Source organism: Sporisorium graminicola, chromosome SGRAM_6, assembly GCF_005498985.1.
Source record: "Sporisorium graminicola strain CBS 10092 chromosome SGRAM_6, whole genome shotgun sequence".
NCBI lineage: Eukaryota > Fungi > Basidiomycota > Ustilaginomycetes > Ustilaginales > Ustilaginaceae > Sporisorium > Sporisorium graminicola.
In genome coordinates this window covers 438,759-464,552 of record NC_043736.1, presented here as the reverse complement: position 1 = coordinate 464,552, position 25,794 = coordinate 438,759, and the positions used below count along the sequence as shown (strand labels likewise).

The 25,794-nt window shown below is 56.8% G+C and overlaps 10 protein-coding genes across 10 annotated transcripts; 6 read left to right on the top strand and 4 right to left on the bottom strand.

The window, feature by feature from the left end:
• Positions 1 to 611: 611 nt before the first annotated feature.
• Positions 612 to 3,386, bottom strand: EX895_005300 (uncharacterized protein; the record flags this gene model as incomplete). Its single annotated transcript, XM_029885893.1, has 1 exon — positions 612 to 3,386. The coding sequence occupies one exon, from the start codon at positions 3,384 to 3,386 to the stop codon at positions 612 to 614; it is 2,775 nt and encodes a 924-aa protein (XP_029737745.1).
• Positions 3,387 to 3,724: 338 nt separating this feature from the next.
• EX895_005299 (uncharacterized protein) lies at positions 3,725 to 5,026 on the top strand (the record flags this gene model as incomplete). Its single annotated transcript, XM_029885892.1, has 3 exons — positions 3,725 to 3,782; positions 3,875 to 3,972; positions 4,061 to 5,026. 3 exons carry the CDS (start codon positions 3,725 to 3,727, stop codon positions 5,024 to 5,026), a joined length of 1,122 nt encoding a protein of 373 aa, XP_029737744.1.
• A 367-nt stretch (positions 5,027 to 5,393) lies between these two features.
• On the top strand, positions 5,394 to 5,987 carry EX895_005298 (uncharacterized protein; the record flags this gene model as incomplete). The annotated part of the gene is made up of 3 exons (XM_029885891.1): positions 5,394 to 5,698; positions 5,783 to 5,880; positions 5,962 to 5,987. 3 exons carry the CDS (start codon positions 5,394 to 5,396, stop codon positions 5,985 to 5,987), a joined length of 429 nt encoding a protein of 142 aa, XP_029737743.1.
• A 685-nt stretch (positions 5,988 to 6,672) lies between these two features.
• EX895_005297 (uncharacterized protein) lies at positions 6,673 to 8,187 on the top strand (the record flags this gene model as incomplete). The annotated part of the gene is made up of 1 exon (XM_029885890.1): positions 6,673 to 8,187. One exon carries the CDS (start codon positions 6,673 to 6,675, stop codon positions 8,185 to 8,187), a length of 1,515 nt encoding a protein of 504 aa, XP_029737742.1.
• Positions 8,188 to 8,414: 227 nt separating this feature from the next.
• Positions 8,415 to 9,653, bottom strand: EX895_005296 (uncharacterized protein; the record flags this gene model as incomplete). Its single annotated transcript, XM_029885889.1, has 1 exon — positions 8,415 to 9,653. The coding sequence occupies one exon, from the start codon at positions 9,651 to 9,653 to the stop codon at positions 8,415 to 8,417; it is 1,239 nt and encodes a 412-aa protein (XP_029737741.1).
• A 500-nt stretch (positions 9,654 to 10,153) lies between these two features.
• On the top strand, positions 10,154 to 11,302 carry EX895_005295 (uncharacterized protein; the record flags this gene model as incomplete). Its single annotated transcript, XM_029885888.1, has 3 exons — positions 10,154 to 10,248; positions 10,362 to 10,461; positions 11,243 to 11,302. 3 exons carry the CDS (start codon positions 10,154 to 10,156, stop codon positions 11,300 to 11,302), a joined length of 255 nt encoding a protein of 84 aa, XP_029737740.1.
• Positions 11,303 to 11,624: 322 nt separating this feature from the next.
• On the bottom strand, positions 11,625 to 12,272 carry EX895_005294 (uncharacterized protein; the record flags this gene model as incomplete). Its single annotated transcript, XM_029885887.1, has 1 exon — positions 11,625 to 12,272. The coding sequence occupies one exon, from the start codon at positions 12,270 to 12,272 to the stop codon at positions 11,625 to 11,627; it is 648 nt and encodes a 215-aa protein (XP_029737739.1).
• Positions 12,273 to 13,518: 1,246 nt separating this feature from the next.
• Positions 13,519 to 14,477, top strand: EX895_005293 (uncharacterized protein; the record flags this gene model as incomplete). Its single annotated transcript, XM_029885886.1, has 2 exons — positions 13,519 to 14,301; positions 14,424 to 14,477. The coding sequence occupies 2 exons, from the start codon at positions 13,519 to 13,521 to the stop codon at positions 14,475 to 14,477; spliced, it is 837 nt and encodes a 278-aa protein (XP_029737738.1).
• A 1,103-nt stretch (positions 14,478 to 15,580) lies between these two features.
• On the bottom strand, positions 15,581 to 17,371 carry EX895_005292 (uncharacterized protein; the record flags this gene model as incomplete). Its single annotated transcript, XM_029885885.1, has 2 exons — positions 15,581 to 17,045; positions 17,136 to 17,371. 2 exons carry the CDS (start codon positions 17,369 to 17,371, stop codon positions 15,581 to 15,583), a joined length of 1,701 nt encoding a protein of 566 aa, XP_029737737.1.
• Positions 17,372 to 21,891: 4,520 nt separating this feature from the next.
• EX895_005291 (uncharacterized protein) lies at positions 21,892 to 25,245 on the top strand (the record flags this gene model as incomplete). Its single annotated transcript, XM_029885884.1, has 1 exon — positions 21,892 to 25,245. One exon carries the CDS (start codon positions 21,892 to 21,894, stop codon positions 25,243 to 25,245), a length of 3,354 nt encoding a protein of 1,117 aa, XP_029737736.1.
• Between the last annotated feature and the right edge of the window lie 549 nt (positions 25,246 to 25,794).

The following is a 25,794-nucleotide window of genomic DNA, read 5'->3' as shown; positions in this document are numbered from 1 at the left end:
ATTCGCGCAGTTGAGATCATTCCGAGAGACAATGGTACCGGGGATAGATGGTGATTGGCGGTGTGGTGGTGTGGTGGAGGAAGGGTGTGTCGAATGCAAGAGAGTGTAAGAAGGAGCCGGGCCGCGGTGTTGGACAGTGCACACGCCGAGGTGATTTTTGAAAGCACGAAGGGTCTCTCTCGCTCTCCACACTCGGCGAAATTTCGGGCCTAGAAGAACGAAATATGGAATTGAGGATGGCCGTTGACCTTGCGAGTTCGTACCATGCAATTTGATACGGGGTTGTCGGTGGCGGCGACTAGGCCTGAGAGTGGAAAAGTCAACGACAGTGCATACGCATATAGCTGAAGCTCTACCGACAAAGCAACGGTCGTGGTTCTGTAAAGGAACAAGTCACAATCTTGGAAAAGCTTCTCAACCGCAGAGCCTTCCATTCGTACCAGCGCCTCAATCAAACGTAGATGTGCATACGCACAAAGCCACACCCGTTAGCCTGCAATCAATGCATCTCTGAGCATCGTATCGCTGAGACAAAGCAATTCTATGCTAGCATCTATCTTGTACAGCCTCGTCTAATGAGTAGTATGGCATGTATGCCATGTCTCTGCTTCTTACTTGCGTCTGCCCTTCTTTCCATTCGGCTGTTCGCCCGCCAAAGCATGGCCTGTCTCCCGAATGTGGTTGAACAGCTTGCTCCTGCTCTCGAATCCGGCATTGCACACATTGCACCACTCCTTGCTCTTGCCCGTCGGTTTGGCTTTGCTACCGCCTTTCTTGCCCTTGCCTCCTCTCGCTGCTTCTGTGACGTCGTCATCATCATGCTCGTTTGGCGTCGCCGACGTTGTTGACGCATGCTGCTTGGACTCTTGCGCGATGAGCAGCGCGGGGTCGACGTTCTGTTCCTGCAGAAGGACCAGCCGCTTTTCCAGGCTAAAGAGATGGTGATCAACCGACTGCGGCGCAAGCTCTCTGACCGCTTTGGCGAGGTTGAGCAGGTACTCCGGGTTGGGACCAGATGGACCGGCACACGTGTAGATGCGTTGTGCGAGCGCGTCGAGCGACTGCGGGCCTACAAAAGCGGGATTCGACGGCAACCCAACGTACACGAGCGCATTTTTGAGTACCAAACTCTCTTGCCCACCTTGCTCGTCTTTCGACTTGGTGTACAGCGGAACATGCATCGCACTGTACCCGTTCTTCTCGCGGTAGTCGAGGTACTGCCTCACCACTGCCGCATGCTCGGGATCGATGGTGAACGATACGCCCCACACAATATCGCCCTCGGGCGATTTGGGCTCGTCCACCTTGGCAGCTTTGCGCAGTGGGTGCCAGTCGGCGGCTTTGACAAGCGTGACGACACGCCCGGGACGCTCGCGCGTGCCTCGATGGTCGACCGAGTGCTGGGCGAAGCGGCGAACGAAGCCTTTGATGTAGCAGGGTGTCGCTGCGATGACGTAAGGTGGTGGCTTGAAGATGAGGCTACCGTAGCCAAAGATGTCGAACGATCCGGCTGGGCGTGATAGTGCTGGCAGAGGGGGTGGGATGGTCGATGAAAAGGCAGAGGCGGGGATGTAGGGGTCCTCTAGCCCTCCCCAGGGATCGTCACAGGCGACTGCAGCAGTTTCTTCTTCGAACGCGAGCGGTTTCACTGGCTGCAACTGAGAAGCTTTTGGCGGTGCACTTTCTTCATCACCTGCGCCAACTTGATCGCACACATCAGTACCGGCTGCAATCCCATTTGAAGCCTCGTCGTCGATGACGTGGACTGAAGGAGGTCCATCACCGTTATCCTCCCCTTCATCAGCCGTAGGAGTGACCTCCTCCTTCACCTTGGGCTTGGCGGGCTGCTTTCGATTCAAGTCTTGCACCACAAAGCCGTCTTCATCCAACGTACGCCCAGCGACTTGCTCCATCTGCCTGCGCTTCTTGGCCTGCTTCTTCTGCTTCTTGCTCTTGCCTGCTGCTGCATCGGCAGCAAAGGTGGGTATCGAGAAGCCAGCCGAGACATTGGCATCGGTCTTATTTTGCGCCTTGCCGCCGTCGAGGTGCATGTCTGCCAGGGACGCATCCATGGCGATGTCTTCGGCGTCGAGGCCTAGGCCGAGCTCGTCATCCTCGTCCTGCATTGCGCGTTGCAGCTTTTGTACAGCCTTTTTGTGCTTTGCGCTGCGCTCGTGATTGCGGAAGGCAGCTTCGGATTGGAAGAACTTGTCGCACGCCACGCAGTCCCAGCCAGAGAAAGACGGGTCATCGAGAGGGTCGATCGCTTGCGTTGACCTTGACGGTTCTTCCTCTCGGCCATCCTCGTCCCTGTCTCCGTTACTACCCGTGCTGCCGCTGTCGTCCTTATCTTCATCGTCCTCTTCTTCATCCGAGAAACGGTAGTCGGGCTGCTGCCAGCTCTGCGCCTGATACGATTGTGCTCGTGCCTCTCTCTCGAGTCTGACTTTTTCCGCCTCGGCCTTTCTCCTGGCGAGATCTGCAGTCGATCCGGGCCCGGTCGAATTGAGCTCGCTTTGGAACTTTTTGTATCGTGGATCTCGTTTGCGTACGAAAGCAGCAAGAGAGCGAACGGCGTCGTTGTACTCGCGTCTCGCAGCGTCTCTGGCGCGTTTGTTCTCCTTCTCCATGAGTCTTTTGACTCTTCTATCCGGTGCATCGCGAAGATCGTACTTGTCGAACCAGCCGAAACTCTTGCGCGATTGGAAGTTCATGAAGACGTTGTAGAAATCTTTTGCCGGTGTCTGATGGACTGCCGCTTCTTGACCCTTTGCATTCGAGTAAGGGGTATGGCCGTATCCGAAGGACGGATAGGCATCAGCGGCTGGTATGGTGCTGTCCTTCTCCTCTCCCGGGTATGGGGCTGCTACGCGCTCTTCCTGCGCAAGACGCTCGAACAGGCGACGGTAGGTGGCATAGAAGCCGTTGTCACCATCGGTGAAGTCCTTCGCTAGACTCGGGTCAAAGAATCGAAGCAAGGCCTTGGCCGTCAGTCCACGCGAGGAGCTCGTTGGCTGAGGCGCTTCCGCTGCTCCAGACCTGAAGGCTTCAAAGACTTGCTCGTCATCCAAGTCGGGACCTTCGCCGTTGAGAAGGCGCTCTCGATTCTGGTCGTACCATGCACGCTCCGTATCGTCAGAAAGGATCTCGTAAGCCTCTTGTAGCTTGTGAAAGATTTTGTTTGCCTGCTCGACATTGTCAGGGTTCTTGTCTGGGTGGTGCTTGAGGGCGAGCTTGCGGTAGGCTTTGCGGATTTCGTCCGTGGAGGCCGTCTGCTCGATGTGGAGGAGCTCGTAGTAATCGACAAAAGCAGGGTCTCCGTTGGCGTCGTTGGATGCGGTGCCTCCAGCCGCACCAGCCTTGTGCGATGACTGGGAGGCACCCATTGTCTATTGCTCCTGCGCTCAAAGTGAAAGGTGTGATGGTGAGCAGGATCGATCATTGCTTGTGAAGCTCAGTCGTGTGCCACAGCAACAGCAACAGCAAATCACGGAATTCATCCAAAAATTCTCAAGCTGAATTCGGGAATCGGAAGCGCGAGTCTGCACCTTCAAGCCGAGGTCCAGGCATCAGAACGTCGAGTTGCTCCTCTTCTTTCACTTTGTTCAAGCATCTACTACCTGCCGCGCGACTAGGCCCGCCTCCCTTGCCTCTCTATCTCCTCGAAGCGACCATCAGCAAGTCACCGAGCCATATCGACACAAGCTTCGGGCCTTTAATCACGATGGGTCGCAAGGCCGAGGTGCAGCGCATGCTGCTCGAGAAGCTCATGGGGCCAGAAGGTGAATATATTGACTTGGCCTTGCGAACGGAGCGCTTCCCTTAGACTTCGATATACTGACACTATTCTCTGCACTCCACTGTCTATCAACAGCAATGGGTGCACCTACGGCGAATCTCCATTTCACTGATGTCAAGGTGTGCCGCAACTTTCTCTGTGGCACCTGCCCTCATGACTTGTTTGCCAATACTGTAAGATTTGCAACAGTGCGCCGAATTGCAAGTTGTGGCTTTTGCTGAATTTCCCTCCATCTCTGTTGCCTCCCTTGCCTCTCAACAGAAAGTGGATCTAGGCCCATGCCCCAAATCGCATACACCAAAGTACAAGGAGGAATACCTCAAAGCGCTTGCCGCGGGCGAACGCTTCCCCGAATTCGAACGCGAACACGAGCACAACATCTTCTCGTTCGTCTCGGATATCGACCGCAAGATTGCAGCCAACAAGCGCCGCCTCGAACAAACACCCGAAGAGCTGGCACGCTTTGCCAGCATGAACCGCGAGATTTCCGAAATCGAGACGGCGCTGGCTGCGGTCATGGCCGAAGTGGAAGCACTGGGAGAGCAAGGGCAGATCGAAGAGTCGCTTGCTGAGCTGGCCAAAGCTGACGCGCTCAAGGAGGAAAAGGCGCAGAAGGAGAAGGAGCTGCACAACGCACAGGAAAACTCGGGAGCGAGTGGGCACCAAAAGTTGCGCGTCTGCGATGTGTGCGGCGCCTACCTATCCATCTTGGACTCGGATCGAAGGTTGGCGGACCACTTCGGAGGCAAGATGCACTTGGGCTATTTGCGGCTGAGGGAAATGATTGGCGAGTTTGAAGAGAGGAGACGCAACCCCAACCCGCCACCCATGGGAATGCCGGCAGGATCAGCAGGAGGTGGACAGCACAGCAATGGAGGCGCTGCGAATGGTCGCCCAACCTCAGCGACAGCAGCAGCGGTAGCGTCACAGGGGACAGCAGGGACCGCTAATGGATCCAGTCTCAACGCGACACTGTCAAATAGGGATCGCGAACGCGAGCGCGATTTCGAGCGAGAGAGGGAACGTCGTGACAGAGAGCGCAAGCAAACACGCGAACAGCGAGCGGAGGCCGCAGACACGGACTCGGACGCCAAGCGTGGTGGGGAAGAGGGCGAGGTGAAAGAAGAGGAAGGCGAGATGCTATCGGACTACAAGCCCAATCCAAGACCGCCCATCCACGTAAAGGAGGAGGATCGCAAACGCAGTCGATCTCCAGCGCAGAGCTAATCGGCAAGGCGCGCGCCGGTCTCTCGCGTCGAGGCGTCAATCTTTGTACTATTAGTCCCCCACAACTCCATCGAAAGCTGAGTTGGCTCGTCACATTGCTCTGGAGGCGTCTGGAACGTGTTGCTGGGTGCGGCATGGCTCTTTGGTGTGGTGTGTTCTGCTGGTCCACTGCTAAGGAAGCGGTGTCGTGTGTGTTTGGACTCGCGAAGAAAGCGGCCCGCGTTCTCCGTTTTCCGAAACAAGTGCGCAGCTCCACATCTCCATTTTCCACACGCTTTCCTCGTTTCTTCTCGTCCTCACTCTCTGCAAATCTGCTGATCTCTCTTTCTTTCTCCTCGAGGTCGACGGTGACGGTATTGGCATCAAGATGTCGTACTTCCTACCACATTTGCCTACGGGCTGGCACGTAGACCAGGCGATCCTGTCCGAGGAAGACCGCGTGGTCATTATCCGCTTCGGTCACGACACCGACCCGGTGTGCATGGAAATGGACGAAACGCTCTACAAGATTTCGACGGCGGTGCAAAAGTTTGCCGTGGTGTACCTTGTGGACATCACCCAAGTGCCTGACTTCAACAAGATGTACGAGCTCTACGATCCTTGTTCCACCATGTTCTTTTACCGCAACAAACACATCATGATTGATCTGGGGACGGGCAACAACAACAAGATGTAAGTTGGATACAAATTGCAGCGAGAAGAGCTGAAAGTGTTTACTGACCACAACTTGACCGGATTGATATTGATGACTGGCAGTAACTGGGCCATCACGGACCGTCAAGAACTCATCGACATCGTCGAAGTGGTGTACAGAGGCGCGAGCAAGGGCCGAGGTCTCGTCATCAGCCCCAAAGGTAAGCTGGACCATCCTCCTATCTTCACTGAACGAATGAGCGTTGACTCACCTTTCCATCCTTTGCCCCTTTGCCTCACAGACTACTCGACAAGACAGCAATACTAGCCCGCAGCCCGGACCAAGGCAAGGCATCTTCATTTATACCCGTGTCGCTCTTGATCGAAAGGTCGAAGCTTTCAACATAATTTCACTGTACTTTATCCTATTCTCTACCAAAACGTACCAAGCTCAGACTGGTCCCAGCAGCTTCGCCGTGTGAAGCCAGAATGAATCGATGGAAGCAGGCGGTGTGGCGATGCCCTGCTGGACGATGGAAGGTCGTGCGAGAGAAAAGCACGCTGAAATAGACGCGGCGTTACAGAGGCGCCGTGTGGAAAGACGACTTTCGAATGCTGATTTCAAAGCGGATGATGACTTGGGAACATGCAATTTTAAGCTTGTTTTCACAAACAGGGCCTTGAGGATTGGGCATTGAGCATTTGTATCAAACGTTGATCGTCTCAACCTCACACGCACACTCAGAAGCGCAGGCCCCAACCGCGCAGCGCATGCCATCGCTCAGTCCTTCACACAACCATCATCCAACGCATCGCTGCATCGCCACCAACCGAACCAATATCAAGAACCGATCGGCAGACCGGTGCATCACGCTCACATCATTGACCCACAGATCCTTCTGCAGCAAACCTCGACAACAGCCGCGTCTCAGGCATCCCTCTGATATTGCATTCGACACTCATCATCGCTGCAACCACAATCACCACCACCAGCATCCCCAAACAGCTGCACCATGGTCAAGGTCAAGTTACGAGTCCCCCTCTCGTCCGCACCGCGCGAGACCTCCACCCCTCTTAGCAACCCTAACCCAATGCGCAGCGCACCGGACTATTCGGACGACGACGAGCCGACGACTCCGTTGCGCGACGGCACCACACCCGACTACACCAACACCCCTACCCGCCACGACGCCTCGGACGCTGAAGAGCTCGACGACGATGATCAAGAGGGGGACCAAGATGAAGAAGCCGACGAATTGGACGAGCTTGACGAACTCGACGCAGAGGACGATGCGCTTTCCAAAACTGCCTCACCCTCAACGCTCAAGCGCAGGAGCATCACACTCAAGTCGCGACCCTCGAAAGGACCCGGCGCAAGCTCGTCCGCTTCCCCCTCGAACGATGGTTCGGCGAGCCCGCATTCCGGAGCGAACAGGCTGGCCAAGCGCGGCAACCTGGCTCGAATTGCACAGGTGCAAGCCATGTCGGTCGAAGAATTGGATGCGCTACCCGCAGCAAAAAGAAGAAAGACAGCCAAGGCACGAGGCGCTGCCGGACCAGGTCGCGGTTGGAGGAAAGGCCTGACCAAAGGTCAGAAACCCGTATACGAGCTCCCACCGGCAGAGACGACGCCCGCGACCTTTGGCAATACAGCCGCTGCACGCTCGTCGCCTGCTGCTGCATCCCCAGCACCGATCAAAGCAGAAACGCCCACCCCGTCCACCGGCAGCACCCCGCTCCCTACCACCACCCTGCCCAGACCCAAGTCCATCGCCAACCTCTCCGCCGCAGCAACAGCAGCCGAGTCGAGCAGCAAAGCCTCCACCCCGGCTTCCCACACGGCTGCTGCTCGGCCATCGCACATCGCAAGCGCAACCGGTCCGACGTCGATCAAGATCGTCTCCGGCCCGGGCGGACAGACGTTTACGGGCGACCTGAGCGCGAAAGCGGGAACAGCCAAGAATCCTGGTTTCAGGTATCCGCCGCTGCCGAGCTCGCGTGGCGGCCCGCCCGTGCAGCCGATCGCGAGGATCCCCACGGCGTTCCAGGCGGTAATCCCGTTGGAGAGGAACGCTAGGCAGCCGCGCAGATGGGTCAAGGCCAAGAGGGAGATCTTGAGTATGGGCGGGAGACCATGGAGCATCCCCGTGTTTTACGGAGGCGAGGATCGCGGGTACGAGAAGAAAGTCGATGCTCCTGCGGCTGCAGGCGCTACAGGTACTGGCTCCGGGCCGACAACAGCGGGAGCAGAGAAGGTGGTGAGCAAGGCAGGCACACCGTCAGCTGCACCCGCCACAAGCAACGTCAATTCAGCGCCAGCAAACGTCTCCCCCGCGCCGGGAACGCCTACACCCACACCGACCGCCGCTGCTCCCTCCACCTCGGCTGGCCAGCCATCAGCAGCAACGACACCGCTGGCCAAAGGCGGCTCCCCCTTGCCCCCGCCCAAACACCTCAATGGCCTCAACGGTCAGGCAGAGGCCAACTGGCGCGGTCAGTCGCCTGCCTTCCTGTTTGGAGGTCGTTAAAAGCCGAGGTTCACAGTTTGTGGGAAGTCACGCAGGCACAGTCGTTGGGTGGGTGTTGGCTTTGTATTCGCGCAGTCGCGAGTTTTATCAATTGCATGTGCTTTGCATGCTGAGCACAGGGCGTGGGTATTCTGTGGTGTGATCATCGATGAGCGACTGCGGATGAGGGGCATGCTTGAATGCGCACGTAACAAGAGCACAACGAAAGACATCTCTGTCTGCCATCCTTAGCCCATCATCATACTGATATCCTCCGGCGGATACTTTGTCTGCGCAAACGTCATGAGCCTCTTCAAGCTCTGAATGTACTTGCGCGACACCTCGTCGTTCAGCACATGCGCGACATTGCTGCTGAAGATCTTCTCTCTCCCGGACCTCTCGTGGATTCCGACCATCGTGACTCCGATCGGCCAGGGCGCGTTGCCGATCGACAGCTGGAGATACGAGTCGTTGGCAGTGCGGTACTGGCGACGCTGCATGTAGTGGACGATCTCAGCGATGCGCATGAGCACGTCCGGCGTCAGCGCTCTTTTGCGCAATTTCTTGAAGAGCGGCTTGAGGTAGTCGGCGGACTGCACTTGGGTGGCCGCGGCGAGTTTGCCTTGCATCGTGTGTTTGACTTCGTCTGGGCGGGCGGCGAGCGTGTCGGCCCATTCCTGCAGGAGACCTTTGAGAGTGTAGTAGATGATCGGGTAGACGCGGTCGATGTCGGTCTTGATGAGGTTGAGGTCGAGCAGGCTATCCATGCCGACGCCTTGGCGTGAGGGTGTCTTTGATCCTTCGGCTGGAGCCTCCGTGTCGCCGCTGGCATCGCCCTGCCGCGCTTTGTCGGCATCGCCTACCGCAGCCACCGTAGCGGCATCCTTCTGCAGCGCCTCCATTCGAGCTTGTTCTGCTTTCCGCTTGCTAGCCGCGTTGCGCTTCTCGAGTAACTCGAGCGCCGTGGCACTTTCGGCGCTCTGCAACGCATTGCGAAAATCGTTCTGACCCAATGCTCCACCGCCTTTCTCTTCGATCAGCTCGAGCGCTCTCAATCGCAGCCTTCGCTCTTTGTCCGACTCTCCAAACAGCCGGATCGGTTCGCCCTTTGCACGCAGCCGACGAATCGCCTCGTCGTTGGACACGTTGAACTTTTCTCGCTCCACCTCACCCGCTGCCGTTTCCAGTGCATCTCGTGTCGCTGTGCTCATGCCTTGAGGGGCAGGATCAGGTGAGGATGCTGCATCTGTGGTGACAGGAGGAGTCGATTTGAGACGCTTAGCTGGCGAAGAGGAAGAGGAAGACGAGGGAGATGCGGATCGTTGTTGCTGTTCGCGCAGTTTTTCGAGATCGCCTCTACGCATGTACTTGGTGGGTGGTTGTGGTGCGTCAGCCGAGCCAGAAGCTGATGTGCTGGCCACCGACGAAGCAGAGGCGAGCTCGGCGGCCTTGCGCTTGTTGGCGATCTCTGCTTTGAGGAAGTCCATGATCTTGACTAAGGTGTCAATGAAGGGCGGGATGGAAGAAAGCTAGAATCTCTGCCCATCGAAGGTTCGAGGCTGCAGCCAAGCACCCAGCCAGGGTCCAGCGTGTAAAAGGTGGAGGCAAATTTCGAGCCGCCAGAGTGTTAGAGCCGCTTCGAGTTGCTGCCCGTCTCTTCTCTTTTCGCTCGGAACCGATGGCAAACGCAAGCCTTCCGTGCGTGAGAATGGTGATTGAAAATCCGACTTCAGCCGTCTGGTGTGTGAAGAAGGAAACAGGAAATCAAGGGCAAAATCGAGATTTACTTGGTTAGCTACGCCGCCGCTCTCCCGCTCGCTCATCGCTTCCCTCGGCAGAGAGACCTCAAGCGAGAGAGCGAATGGCTGTCAAACTTCTAAAAGCAGCAACATCGCTTGGTCGCCATCAATTTCTCTAGTCTGCCATCCTCCTTGATCTTGAACCATCACATCCGTGTTCACGTCACCCAAACTCGTTCTCGCCCAACATGTCCGACACCGAGCAGAAGTCCTTCACCCTCCAGACCGCCTCGTTCGACGCGCGTTTCCCCAACCAGAACCAGACCAAGCACTGCTGGCAAAAGTAAGTTGTTGCAACGGGCAACCTTGCGTCCAAGAGAACGAGAGGAGAAATGCATGCCGGTTAAGCAAGGTGGCTGACTTCAACCTTGTAATCTTTTTGTTGGAAATCGTCAGCTACGTCGACTACCACCGATGTGTCAACGCCAAGGGTGAGGAGTTTGTGCCCTGCAAGCAGTTCTTCCGCGCCTACCACTCTTTGTGCCCTAACGAGTGGGTGAGTATTTCTTTCTGCGATTTGGACAAGAGATGGACATTAAGGATGGCGGCTATCAACGAGGTCAGCACAGCGCACCCGACTACTGGAACACTGGCTCTTTTACTGTCGAGAAGGTCAACATAGCAGCTCGCCACGTAAACGCCGCCCAGAATACACAAGGATAAGGACGACACTCGCACCAGTCGATCAGATGATGCATGCCAACTCGACGCCACGCACTCAAGCATCGGAGGGTCACATTTGTGATGATGGGTACCACACCTCTCCCGATGGACCTAGCAGCAAGCCCATGCCTTATGGCCGCAACGCCCTGCCGGATAGGTTTCACAGTGTACCGGAAACTGGCAGCTTTTTTTCGGAACCAGTGCAAGCAATCTGTCAACTCGCTCCTTGCAGCCATGAATTCAGGTTCAAAGCTCGTTGAGGTAGCTTGTTCGGAGGAGCTGAAGGGACCGTGGATTGCGCGGACGACCAATTGGCTGGAAGACAGGCGAAAATGTCTCGCTGTTCGATCTTACCCCGTCCATCTAGCCCGGGACCAAGCAGCGCGGTTCAATGGTCACAGTACTGGTTGCATCTTATGGCAGTATCTCAACCACCAGCATTCGCAGCACAACTACACCTCGACAAATTAACCTGGTCCGCAAATCACGCTTCACCGCCCTTGCGACTTCCGCCGTCCTTCTGTCCATCTGTCCATCCTGTCCTGGGTCCCGCCAAGAAAACCTATCGCTGACTCAACTTCATCTCTTCTCACCCAACCCTTCTCGCATAACAGATCGCAAAGTGGGACGAGCAGAGGGAAAACAACAACTTCCCCGCCTCGCTCGAGCCTTGATTACGCTCCTGAAGCTTGCAAACATGCTGTACATGGTTCGACTTGCAGCGCTGTCTTTCTCTCATAAAAGCGATGTAGGTCTCTGTGGAATGCTACAACTTCCTCTTGAGACGGTTCGATCACAAATTGTGTGTGGTTGATTGAGATGCTACTGTGTTTGAGCGCCAACGGGACCAGGTTGCATCGCTAAACTCAACTGGAGCGAACACTGATCAGACACACATACACACACACAGAGCCTTCACTCGTCGGAAAGGGTTGTCACAATGTTCAAGTTCAGAACGCGATCTAAGCACTGGGCTCTATCGGCAGCGATGCCTCTCTAAGCGCCAAACACCTTGAGCCTGTCCTTGTTCTCCTCCTCCTCGTTGTACTCCTTGGGCTTGGGCTCTTCCGTCTTCGCACCAAAGACAAGTTCAGCCTTGAAGCTCCAGTCCTCGGGCAAGTTGTACTTCTTCTTGAGCGAAGCTTGGGTCAAATTTCCGTAGTGCTGCAGGTTGGCACCGTAGCCGGCGTTGGTGAGGGCGACCCAGGTGTTGGTCTGGGCAATGGCGGAAGCGTGTTCGGACCACACGGGGAAGTTGTCGGCGTACTGCGGGAGCTTTTCCTGGAGCGCCTTGACTGCCGCGTTGGACTCGAAGAAGACCACGGTGCCGAAAGCGGGCTTGAAGAGGTCCAGACGGCCGACAGCGCCTGCAACCGCCTGGTCGTCTCCACCCTGCGACTTGACGGCAGCGGTGAGGGCGTCGGGGACAGTCTTGGACCAGTACTCGTCGTGGTCCGCACCGAGCAGCAGCAAAAGGCGCGGCGACTTGGAGTTGAACGACGAGGGCGACTCGCGCAGGATCTTGCTCAGGATGGTTTGGATCTGGTCCGCGTCAAGCACCGCGGGGGTCTTGGCGAGAGTGTAGGTGCTGCGGCGTACAGCGAGGTGCGAGAGGAACGCTTGCGTGGCTTGGGGCAGAGACATGGCGAACAAGTGTGTATGGGTGGGACTGTGTGAGTCTGGATAGACGTTGCTGTGGTGGGAAGAATAGGTTTGGGTTTTGGAGGGGTGACACAATCTAGAGAGGGATAGCTTCTATATATAACGCATGCAGGCACGCGAGAAATCAGAGTGTAGCCCTCGAAGAACACGGTCCGCCACAGAAGAACTTTCTTCTCGAGAGCCACCGAACGCGGAGGGCATGAAGCGAGTCTCAGAGAGCGGAGGACAAATGCTGATCCGCGTGCTTAGTGCCTTTCGCGTGCTGTGCTGCTGTGTGGTTGGCTGTCAGAATCTAGACGTCGAATGCCGTGATCTGCTCTGGAAGACCCACAACGGTGCTTTTCGGCAGCCGAAGTGGGGAGGGGAACCACACGCATTGACCGCACCTTGCATAGATTCTACTGGTGCAGCACACCACGCCTTAGGCTCGGAGATTCGGTTTTAAGCATTTTCGCACCCTCTCGCGATCACACGATCACGAAACACCAAACACCACAGTCCAAAAGCAAATAGAAGCAGCCGCTGGTTGCGATTGCTTGGAGCGCTATCGGCAACAATCAGCGTGGAGACTGTCCTGGCACTTTTTGCTTGCTTCCCAGGTAGGGCGGTGTAGCAAGACGGAGTGAAAATCGCGTGTGGTCTCAAGACGAAGAAATGACGGCATCGAAAGCTCCACATTACGAATAGTCGTCGCCAATCCACACCCTCTCATCACTCTCACACTTCGTTCTATGTGCTCACGAGCGATGGCGGCAATGATCCTTGCACCTACGTTGTCATCTTCGATAGCACAAGGATGGGATGGGCATAGGGTTTGGACTGCACCGCGGAAAGGGAGCAGCTAATGGACAGTTGCTGAATGGACTTAAGCAGTCGCAGAGGAGAGCGGGCCGCGGATCGCGGATCGCGCTGTTCCCAGGATTTTCACGAGTAATGATCAATGTTAGTTCTACTGTGCAGAACATTGATTTCGAATTATCAGCCGGTTGTGGGGAAGGAGCGCTTCCGGTTCGACAGCTCTGGAAACGCAAGTCAGTCGCCGCTGAAAGCCTGATCTTCTCCACATCCACTCAGATTCTGCGCTCAACACCATCCGCTCTTTTGCTGCCATCCAACCCGCTTCTGCACCTTGACCGTCCTCCAAACTTCCAGGCACAGAAGTTCCTAGCCGCCTCGTACTTCATTCTGCTGTCTTTCTCACTCCCTGCCCTCTACGAGACGATCAATCATGGCAGACGACACAACTCCTGCTGCTGCGGGTGGTGGCAGTGCCGTTGCAGGGCCATCCTCGTCGTCCACCCAGCCACACACTCCAACCGCTGCCGCCTCGAGTAGCAACCCTACCACAGAAACCTCAGCCCCGGCCTACCGCCCTCAATCGCGATTCAGCTTTCCCGCAGCAGCACAGCCCGAGATCGTGCGAGCCTATCAGAAGGACACGTACTACAAGGACCTATTCACATCGCAGGTTTCGGACGTGGTGCGCTCGCTCTTCGGCACACGTGTGCAGCATTCGCATGTATCATCCATCTCTCTCGTCGGCGCTCTGGGATACTACCTGCTCTCAACATCCTCAATACCGGGCATGGGTGACGGACGCGGTGGTCAGACGCTGGGCGAGGAATACGTCAACAGTATCCCAAAAGATGTGCGCACCGGTCGCATCGTCACGCTCCCCAAACGCCTCGCCTGGATCCTGCTGCACGTTCTCGGCCCCTACACGCTCACCAAACTGTACGCTGCCCTCCGCCGCTACTCCGTATCGACGCGTGAAAAGCTCGAGGCAGCAGAGGCGAGGGCACGCGCCAGAGCCCGTGCGCTAGACAAAGCGTTTGACGCCTCTGCACACATCACCGCACACAGAAGGCTGGTCACGTGGTTGAGCAAGACACTGCCGCCGCTCGAAACGCTCCAGTCGCAGGATGGCTGGCTGGCGTACCTGTCGGCTGCGCACTTGATGCTGTTTTACTTGGGCGGCAAGTTCTACAGCGCTGCGCAGAGGTTGACGGGGGTTACGTATATATCGACGTATCCCAAGCAGCAGGGGTACCAGCCGCCGTCGTATGAGGTGCTCGGTGTGCTGTTGGGCGTCCAGCTTTCGCTCAAGCTGCTGATGGAGCTGAGGGGGCGCAGGCGGAGAGCGAAACAGGCGGATGCCGACACGCACGACGCCGACGCTTCCTCTGAAAAGCCCTCCACCCGAAACGCAGTCGACCCGGCGACAACAGTCGTCATCGACAGGAGCGTCTTCTCGCACGCTTCGCAACCTGCAAAACGCCTCGCTGCGCCAACACAAACGCAACCAGACAGCCCCCATGTCGAACTGCTCTATCCGCACCTCCCCGATTCAGACACCGAAAAGGAAAGCGACGCGGTTGCGATCGCGAAACTCAACACCTCGGCCGCATCCACCAACGCACAGAGCACGCTGCAGTGCACGCTGTGCATGGACCAGCGCTCCCCACACCGCGGCTCTTCGGCGGTGACCGAGTGCGGACACTGCTTCGATTGGGCCTGCATCACCGCCTGGATCGCCGAGAAGCCCGAGTGCCCGTTGTGCAGACAGCCGCTGCAACTGCATCGCATCCTGCCCATCTATAACTTTTGACCGCCTCAGCGAGCGCCGCCCACGGAAGCGCTCCTTGTATTTGTACTCGCACACACACACTCCAATCCGATTCGTCACGCAGACCCGTGTGGGGGAAAGGATAGAAGCTGAGAATTCCAACTGAGGGCGAGGGGGAGGGTGGAGAATCTCTGACAATACGCACATAGAAACAAAGGAGAGACGAGCTCAACACGTCGTGGGTGGGGAGAGGCGGGTACAACAGAAGCTACAGTATGTTAGGGATACGAAGGGATTCCATGACAGATAGCGGAGAGAGAGAGAAAGGAAGGGAGAAACGGAACCAACCAGCAGAATCCGAGCAAAGCCGAATGCACGCCCTATCGAGAACGAAAACTTGGGGTCTCTGAGACGACGCCGCAACGGCATCGTGAGCCCACCAAGCGGGAGAGAAGGGGTACGTAGGGGGAGGCAGGGGGCATCGCGCTCTGGGCAGATAAAGCTGGGAACAAACAACGGGCATAAGAATCACCAGGAAAGGAGGGAAAGAGGGAGAAAGATGGAGCAGATAGGTGGATGAGAAGGAAGGAAAGGGCTGTAGCGCGCACGCATCGCTGGCAAGCAAGCGGCGAGAAGAGAAAGTCTAGAGGGTAAGGAGGAGGGACGGGAAGGAACGGTGACCGAGAGGCGAAGGACAGAAATACACAAGCAGTGGAGAAGCCCTCTAAGGACCCTCCTCAGCGGTTACGGCACCGTCTGCTGACGAAGTGACGTTTCCATCATTACCGCTGGTCATCCCCCCACTCAGGTTCTCACCCGAGCCAGAAGTACCGCCTTTTGTCGAAGTGACGCAGACCAACGGGAAGGCACCCTCGCCGCCAGACTCGGTACGACCCAGCGCCCATCCGTCGTCGTACAGACGCTGAACAGTCACCACATCGTCGGGCTGGAGCGTGATCTCGTCGTTGAGCGTGGCGTTGTACGGGTAGATGGCGACGACCGTTTCTCCTGGGCAGATGTCGTGCGACGAGTACTGGTCCTTTACGGCAGGGATCGTAGTACCGCGTCCATCGGTGCCCGTTTCGCCGCTCATCGCGCTGTTGGGACGCTCGTCGACCGAGTCGCGACCCTTGCCCGCAGCAGCGCCTACAGCAGCTGCGCCTCCTGCGCCAGCGAGAGCACCGACACCCGCAGCACCGGCAAACTTGGCATCCGTCGAAGGACGACCGAGCTCGGGCGACTTGACCATGGCCTCCTCGCTCTGCATCCAGGGGCGCTCGACGTGGCTCTCGTTGGCAGCGCCGCCGTAGACCGTGTTCTTCTCCGTGTCGCCCTTCTCGCCTCGCCTGCGCAGGCAGAGCAGAGCAATGAGCGCACCGAGCAACGCAGCACCCACACAGCAGCCGGCAATGATACCTGCAAGCTGACCCTTACTAAACACCCTGTCGTCCGAGCTGACGAGCTGTTGGCCATCCGGAGCCATGTTGGCGCCCGAAACGCCGCCGTTCTTGTTGCTCGAGGTGGAAGAAGCGGCTGCACCGCTCTTGGAGCCCGAAGCAGTGCCAGTAGCAGCGCCAGTGACGGTGGCTGAGTTGGCAGCAGCCGAGCCCGAGGCAGTACCAGCGGTGCTCTGAGCGGCTCCGGGCACGTTGGTGGCGACGGTGGTGGTAGGGCGGATAGTGGCAGCGAGAGGGTGGCCCCACTGCGAGCACTGCGAGAGGTCGGTACGCGATTCGTAGCAGCAGGGAGGGGGAGTGACACCGCCCGAGGGATCGCAAAAGGCACAGAGCTGGTCGGTCGAGTAGCCAAAGCCACAGCTTCCTTCGTTCTCGATACCGGTGACGCACGAGTTGACGTTGGTGGTGGCGAGGGAGCTGTAGTCGGTGCAGGTAAAGTAGTCATTGGAGAGCGTGTCGGATCGAACACTGCGCTGGAAAGTGTTGAGCTCATTGGTGGACCGGCAGTAGGCCGTGTTGTCCACCACGTCCTCCTCGGAGGATGCAAACTGGTTGCACGTCTCCTGGCAGACGAGGGTGGGTGTTGTTTCAGAAGTGCATCCAGACTCGTACGAGGCCTGCGAGAATTGCGAACAGAAGACGGTCTGCTGCCATTGAAGTGTGACGTTCTGTGCAAGGGTGGTGTTGCATCCAAGACCGTCCTGGATCTTGTCCGAGTAGTAGCCATTTTGACTGTGGTGTGATGAGGTGCGTGCAGGGGGGGAATGCAAGAGGTCAGCCAGGCTTTTCCGCGAACCAAGTTCGAGTGCGGTCATGACTTACGAAGTGAGGTAGTGCTGGAAGAGGCTGTCAAAGGAGGTCACGTCGGTGACCGTGTTGAAAAAGCTGAACTCGCTCGACAGGTTGCTGGGCTTGATGAAGTTGGTCTGGAACGAGGGGCACATGGAACTGCCCTGGAGACTGATGCACGAGTCCGAGGCGGCCTGGGCCGTGGCAGCGGCGAGAAGCACGGCGGGTGCCGCGATGGCAGCCACCTTGATAGCTTGTGATGTGCGCATCGTGTCGGTTGTGTGTGTGTCAAGCAAGCGAGAATGTGCGTGTGCGACTAGCGTCCAACTCGAGATGTTTCTGGTTGGACAGTTTAGGTTGATTGAAACTGCCAAAGGTTGTGCGTAGAAGTAGAGAACGTAGTTGGATTCAGAGCCGAGGGGGAGTAGCAAGAAAAGACAGTTGGTTCGATGAACAAGGCAACAGAGTCGATCCTGAAAAGGTCACGAGAAAGCTGCAAAGAACGTCGAGGTTGTTGGAGTAGGATTGAAACGTCGCGAAAAGAGAGTGTGAGAAGACGACCTGTAAAAGAGTGAGATCGAGTTGATATGGGAAATACGGGGAGCAAGAGGGGTCGGGAGAGGGGAACGATATGGAGAGGGGAGAGAGATGGAGAGACGCGTAGATGGTGGAAGGGAACCAAGATGACGACGACGACGGAGAGTGGACCAAGCCGTGGCGAAAAGAAGCGATGAGAAGCGAGCACGAGGCTTAACGACGACCAAGGGACGCGAGTAGCTACCAGTACGTCGGATTTGATGTGCGAGAGTGAGAGCAAGGAAGAGATGAGCGCCGTTGCCAAGTGGCTCGACTGGTTCGTTCGTTTGCTGGGTCGGTCAGTCGGTCAGTCGGTCGGTCGGCCACTCGGTCGGCAATTAGAACACGGTTGCGCTCTGACGCCAAGCTGCTGCTGCTGAAGGAGTAGGATGAGGAGGAGGAGGAAGACGGAGTGAGACAGACAGCTGCAGAGATCGACGAGCGGAGAGCAGGAGCGAGGAAACAGGAGCGGAGAAAGGTGCAAAGGGATATGCAGTCGAGCGTGAGCAAACCGAGGTGCCTCGAACGGTGTGCAGCGCCTTTGCCAATGCTAGCCTCGGTCGGTCATTTGCATTGCAGACTCACTTGCAGCCGTCAACAGACACACACAGGATCAAGCTTCCTTTCTATCAAGGTCAGCGAGCTCAAGGCCGAGAGGCATGCATTCAAGCACAGGAACGTTGGCAAGATCTTCAAGCGAAGGCCAGCTGCGCAGCCGATGCGAGCTGCATACGAGATGAAACATACACACACTCGTCTTTTGCCCGGCCTGTCAAAACAAAAAGTCACGCTCTTCGGAAGCAGCCCGACTAACAGGAAATTTTATTTGTGGGCCTCTTCTCCTCTTCTCTCCTTACTTTCCTTTTTATCTCTTCAATGGATCCCGTGGCTTGAGAGCCGAGCTCCATGTTATCGCACGTCGATCGCGCTTCGAAACAGCTTACTGGCTGCAATGAAGATGCTCTGTAGTATCGACAGCTGCCATGACGAGGCCGCTTCGAATTCAGATGGCTCCAGACTTGAGATGGAAAGCACAAAACGGGACCCGTGCTACAAGTCACGAGCCACGTTGGTGGGACGTCGAGAGCCATTCAGAGCGTGGCAGGCTGCAGCACAGTCCGAGCGGAGCACAAGCTGGCATGGATAACCGCCGTCGAGACCAAGTCGGTCTCTGCTACCTCGCGTTGGCTTGGCTTTGTCCACGACTGCTATAAAGAGAGAGCGAGGATGAGAGTGAGCGGGCAGAGTTGACAAGGGTCTCGGCGCGAAAACGCAGCTCGGACGCGCCCAGTCCCTCTGCAAAGGTGTGGGTGACTGAAATTCGAAAGCAGAAAAATTGCCAGCGACCTGTCCAACTCGGCCTTCGGCGTCGCGTGCAGCTCGTGTCCGGAGCGCATGCGCAGGATGGCGCTCCGCACCCACGTCATCCATTTCCAACGACCGTGGAACAGCTGCTGGTAGTGGACCTGCGGGACGTACAATGAGTAAGATTGGAATGGCCAAAGGATCGACCTTCTGCGCGCCGCCTCTGATCGCCGTGATCGCCATGGTTCTGTCGACATGCCCGCACGCCAAGCCACGCTCCCGATTTTCGCATGAGCCCTTGAACCGCACCCTCTCTTCCTTGCCAATGCCTGCCCACGCTTGTTGCAGGAGGCCCTCTCCCTGGCAACCAATTAATCAAGCAAGGCAAGCAACAAGCAAGGCAATCAAAAGGGGCGGACAACCTCAGCATCCTGATACGCTGCAAGGCCGTCGAAGATCTGGCATAGCATGATCCGTGTGCTACCGTCTGGTGCACGCAAGACGTGCCACCGCCGGAGTCGAGCTCGGAAAGCGTGGGAAGCTCTGCAGATCAAGTCGGCCGTCTGCGCCTGAGCATACTTTGCTGTCGGTTTCGAAATGCAAAACGCATGTGGCGCGACCCAGGCATGGCCCCGCTCCTCGCGCATTTCAGCACAGTGAGGGACCTTTGCCAGCTGGCTGCCTGCCGTTCGCTGCGAACCGCCTCGGACTTTGGCCAGGTTGCTGGTGTCCGATGATTCTATATACGAGACAGTCGGGAAAGACGAGATCAACGCGATGGGCTTCCCAGCCTAAAAACTAGCATCGATCGAGAAGCCTGGACTAGAAAGGTGGCATGAAGAGTGTCGTTTGCGGACGTCGAGGGGTTGCTCAGGGAGAGTGGGTGCAGCCACTGCAAGGTTTCCATGGTCCTGTCGCCAAACTGCACTCGGCTTCTCCCCCTCAGCTTTTTTCGCTTCCAGGCTGCGCTGCACCTCGTCGATCCTTGCTCGTGCCAGCCAGGCCTAGTCTTGTGCTTCTCTTCGCTTCAGCTCTCGTTGCTCTTTGTACACTTGCAACCATCCGGCAACCGGGCGTGTTCTATGCAAGGAGGCATGCAGGTATTCGTCGCGCTTCAATGGAGCTTGCGCGTGTTGAAATTCAAACTTAATGTTGCAAAGTGGGGGCTAACAACCGAGTGATACTTCCATCCTTTTTGGTACCTCCTTTTCTTTGCCACATTTTCCGTAGAAAGCTTGCAAACCAAACCCCAGTCCTACCAGACGTGCCTGGGCGACTCGATGACCATCAATGAGCATACGACACCAAAAGCCCTTCTTGAGCGTCCGTCGTCGCAACTACAGGTTCATAGCGGAATCGATGTAGTGGGTTGTACGAGCGTCTCTTGGATACTGCCGCCCCTCAGCCAAAGACGGCCTACGAAGAGGAAGAGAAGAGCGAGAGGAACCCTCACAACGCTCTAACAACGTCGAACAGGCAACGATCGCGATGATCGGGCGTTTGGGGTCTCATCGAAACTCCTTGGCCGATCACCACTTCACAAGACCGTTGGCCTCCCCCGAATGTACAGGCTAGGCGTGTGGTGTTTCCTCGCTGCTTCTTGGCTACAAATGAAGCCAAGCCATTGCCGTTAAACATATTCACGGGATGCCTACCGTGTGTTGTCGATCGTACGAAGCCCACAACGACGGGGCGACGTGGGCTGCCAGAACAAGCAAACCGGGACACAGGATGATGTCGTCTCGAGCTGCCGACGTTGGCTACGCTGCTGCGCTGGGCAGCCGAGCCCTCTCTTGGGATGATCTGAATCGAAAAAAGTGCGCTTCTCAGCTCACAGACTCAGCCCGTGCTGCTCGCTACTGCCTGCAAACTGACCCGTTCCGCCTCGAATTTCTTTCCATTTTTTCTTTTGCAACCTCCGCTCTGACCACCTTCCTCGTCTTCCGTCTGCGCACAAACCAGAGAGGACAGAAGCGACTTTTTAACGATGATTTCACATTTCGCACACTCAACGGCGTGTCTGTTTGCGGCTCAGTCACACTTTGTCTTGTGTGCTGAAGACTGTCCGGTCGCCTGCACTTCCTGTATTTCTGTTTGCCGTCTGCTGAGTCGGTCGGTCTGCCTGCAGACCTGATCTCGTTTTCTTCGATCAACGCACCCAGGCAACATTGCTCTCACTCCACGTCCTCATTTGCCGTGCGTGAGCTAGAGCCTGTTTCCAGCCAGTTTGCTCTCTTCTCTCGCTCACCTTTACATTCGCATCCTCTGAAAAAAAAAGACGCACAGCCGCACGAGCGTTTTCGTCTTGCTGGGCCGTCGTCACCACCTCTTCTATCTTTCCACCGTCCTTTTCCTCTCCTTCATCGTCACTCCCACCTTCACCCCCCGACAACGCCCTTCCACAGCCCAGTCGCAAGAGGCTCGCACGTACTTGGCCATCTTTACGAACGGCGACTGCTGGCTCCATTGATTCATTTCGAATCTCACTGGCGCGACTGCCATCCTTCTCCTGTCTTTCGACTTGGCTTTCTGAACACGGCCAGATTCCACACCACCACCATCGCCCCTACTTGCTCGTCGATCTGCCCCGAGCGATCCGGTGTCGACCGAATCATATCACGTCTCCCTTGCTCTAGAAGCGTACATCGTAATCTGATCCGTGCGCTGTTTTCAAACACGGCCGATCCGCATCACCGCCGGTTTTCGGAACCCGTATCGACTCCGCAGGCGGGTAGCTTTCTTCAAATCAACATCGTCCTGGCTGTCGCCCATCGTCCGTCGCCGACCGTCCCGTGTCAGTGCGGAAAAGCATCATCAATCGAATCGTCACGATCGAACCAGCTTTCGCAGAAGACTCATAGAGGGTTTCGTACCGTTTGTTTCTCCCCCCATCACATCCACCACCACCATGGACCCACATCTCGACCCGACAACCGCTCTGGTCAATCCAGACATGGACAAGAACGCCAGCCCCATGGAGGTGGAGGAGCCGGTGTCTGTTCACGATGCCAAGGCCTTTGCCGAGAAGCACCTCGCCGATCTCGGCCAAGAAGAGGAGGATTTTGCCGTCTGTACGTGGAAGATCAAAGGGTGGCGAACACTAGACAAGAGGATCACCGGCCCAGAATTTGAGTGCGGTGGTCATCGCTGGCGCATCCTCCTCTTCCCCTTCGGCAACTCGAATGGCCAACCTAACGATATGGTCTCGGTCTATCTCGACTATGCTGATCCCAAGGGCAGTCCCGAGGGCTGGCACGTCTGCGCACAATTTGCCCTCGTCATCTCGAATCCACAAGATCCCACAATCTTCTCCACCAGCCAAGCACACCACCGCTTTACCGCAGAGGAGATGGACTGGGGCTTCACCCGCTTCAACGAACTCCGCAAGCTCGCCGTACCCACCGACGGCCGCAGCCGACCCATCATCGAAAACGACTGCGCCGACGTCACCGCCTATGTCCGCGTCCTCAAGGATCCTACGGGCGTGCTCTGGCACAACTTCATCAACTACGACTCGAAGAAGGAGACCGGTTACGTAGGCCTCAAGAACCAAGGCGCCACCTGCTACATGAACTCGCTGCTCCAGTCGCTCTTCTGCACACACTACTTCCGCAAAGCCGTTTATCAAATACCCACTGAAGGCGATGTACCTTCCGACAGCGTCGCACTGGCGCTTCAACGTGTCTTTTACCTGCTGCAGACCTCGGATCAGCCTGTCGGCACCAACGAGCTCACCAAGTCGTTCGGCTGGAAGTCGCTCGACAGCTTTTTGCAGCACGATGTCCAAGAGTTCAACCGTGTCCTTCAAGAGAAGCTCGAGACCAAGATGAAGGGCACTGCAGCCGACGGCGCCATCTCTCGTCTCTTCGTTGGCAAGATGAAGTCGTATCTCCGCTGCGTCAACGTCGACTACGAGTCGTCGCGCTCCGAGGACTTTTACGACATCCAGCTCAACGTCAAGGGCATGAACAACCTCGCCGACTCGTTCCGGGACTACGTTCAGACCGAGATGCTCGAAGGCGACAACAAGTATCACGCCGAAGGCTACGGTCTGCAAGATGCCAAGAAGGGCGTCATCTTTGAAAAGTTCCCCCCCGTCCTCCACCTACAGCTCAAGCGATTCGAGTACGACATTGAAAAGGACTCGATGGTCAAAATCAACGACCGCCACGAGTTTCCGCTCGAGATCGACCTCGCCGACTACCTCGACAAGGAGTCCCCGCTCAGCAAGGAGGACTGGAAGTACAAGCTGCACGGCGTCCTCGTCCACTCGGGTGATCTGCACGGCGGGCACTATTTTGCGCTGCTCAAGCCCGAGAAGGACAGCAAGTGGTTCAAATTTGATGACGACCGCGTCACCCCCGTTACCGAGAAAGAGGTGCTCGAAGACAACTTTGGAGGCGAGATCCCCAACGGCCATCCCGCCGGCCAGATCGGCGCGCGTGCGCCCGTGCGTGCCATGAAACGCTTCACCAACGCTTACATGCTCGTCTACGTACGCGAGCGCGACATTGACGAGGTGCTCAAGCCCATGGCGCCAGAAGACACGCCCGTACACCTGCGTCAACGACTCGAGGACGAGCGACTCCAGATGGAGGCCCGCAAGCGTGAGCGCGAGGAGCAGCACCTCTACCTGACCGTCAAGCTCATCACCGAAGATACGTTCCGCGGCCACCAAGGTTTCGATCTCGCTACGTTCGAGGAGCGCAACCTCCCTGCCACCGATCTCCCCACCTTCCGCGTGCTCAAGAACGAGCTCTATCTTAACTTCAAGTCGCGCATCGCGGCCCAGTACAACTTGCCCGAGGACCTCATCCGCATGTGGGTGCTGGTCAACCGCCAGAACAAGACGGTGCGACCAGACACTGTGGTGCCCGAGAACGACCCCAACCTCACGCTCGAGACGGTGCGCGACCGCATGGCCTCGCGCCAGCACGATCTGCGCCTCTTCCTCGAGGTGGTCAACGGCGACCTCCCCAGCAACGAGGCCAACCCGTCGATGATGATCTTCCTCAAGTACTTTGACACGTCGCGACAGACGCTGCTCGGTGTCTCACGTGTCTACGTGCAGCGCCACATGAAGGTCGGCGACCTGGTGCCCACCATCAACGAGCTCATGCGCTGGCCGCCAACCACACAAGTCAAGCTGTTTGAGGAGATCAAGCCGGGCATGATCGAGCAGATGAAGCCCAAGGCGACGTTTTCGCAGAGTGAGATCCAGGATGGCGATGTCATCTGCTTCCAGATCGAGCTTTCCGAGAAGGATGCGCACGACTACGAGTCGCAGTCGCTCTACTCGAATCCGATCCAGTTCTACGACTTTTTGCAGAACCAGATCAAGGTGCTCTTCAAGCCGCGCTTCGACGACGTCGAGTACAAGACCGAGTTCGAGCTGACGCTCAGCAAAAAGATGACGTACGACATGATGGCGGCCAAAGCGGGCGAGCGTCTCAAGCACGACCCCTTCAAGCTGCGCTTCACCACGGGCAACGGCCCCAACGGCTCGCCCAAGACCGTGCTCAAGCGCACCGCCAACCAGACGGTCAACGAAATTGTGTCGCCAAGCTACATCCAGGGCCAGGCATCGCTGCTGTACTATGAGCTTCTCGATGTGAGCATCATCGAGCTCGAGACCAAGCGCAACCTCAAGATCTTCTGGACGGGCGCCAACAACAAGGAGGAATCGCCGCACCAGTTCCTCTTGCCCAAGACAGCGACCATCTCGGAAGTGACGGATCAACTCGCCAAGCAGGTCAAGCTGACGCCAGGTGGCAGCGGCAAAGTTCGTCTATTCGAAGCCATCCTCAACGGGCGTCAGCAGCGTGAGTTCATCGGCGTCGAGATGATCGGCAACATTCCCGACAACGCCGAGCTTTTCGCCGAGGAAGTTCCGCTGGACGAGTTGAACCTAACCGAAGACGACAAGATCATCAACGTCTTCCACTTTACCAAGGAGCTTGGCCGAACGCACGGCGTGCCGTTCCGCTTTGTGGTGAAACGCAACGAGCCGTTCGTCGAGACGCGTAAGCGTCTGCAACAGCGCCTCGAGGTGCCCGAGAAGGAGTTTGCCAAGTTCCGATTCGCCTTGGTGCAGTCGTCGACGTACAAGCAGCCGACCTACTTGGAAGACGACGATCTGTTGTACGAGCACAAGTTCCAGCCGGACGACGCGCTGGGTCTCGACCACACGGACCGCTCCGGCCGCGCAGGCAGATTCGGCAACAACGTCGTTCAGGATAAAGGTATTCGCATTCGCAGCTGAACGCAGACCTACTTTCAAGCATGTCTCACTTTCACCTTTGCCGTCCTTCCTCGTATCCTTTACGCATATGCCGAGTACTTTTCTTTGTTTTCTTTTCTCACCTTTTCTTCCACAACATGATTCGTTCACGAAATGCAATCTAGTCTCGATGTTACCCGTGATGCCACGCGCTTGCCTACAACTGAGATCGAAGGAAGGGGAAGGAGAGAGAAGGAGGCAAAAATGTGTTCGTCTTGGTTCCAACGAACGACCGCCATCTACAGGAGAAGGAGTCCTTCGAGAAAGTGACGAAGCTAGTTGATCGTTTCGGGATTTGTTGTCGAGGTCCGACGGTTGTCGCACGGTTCATATCCAAGCAGAGACAGCATCCCGCCGACGAAGACAGAGCAAGAACAACGAAACTTCAATCGATCCAACCAAATGCGACACAGAAACAAATAAGGGGGGGGGGCTTCCAGACCAAGAGTAGTCTCGCGTCGAGTTGGCTCCTCTCCGTTTCAGAGAGGAGACGCCACCGATTGCACTCAAGCCTTCACCTCCAGAGAGGCT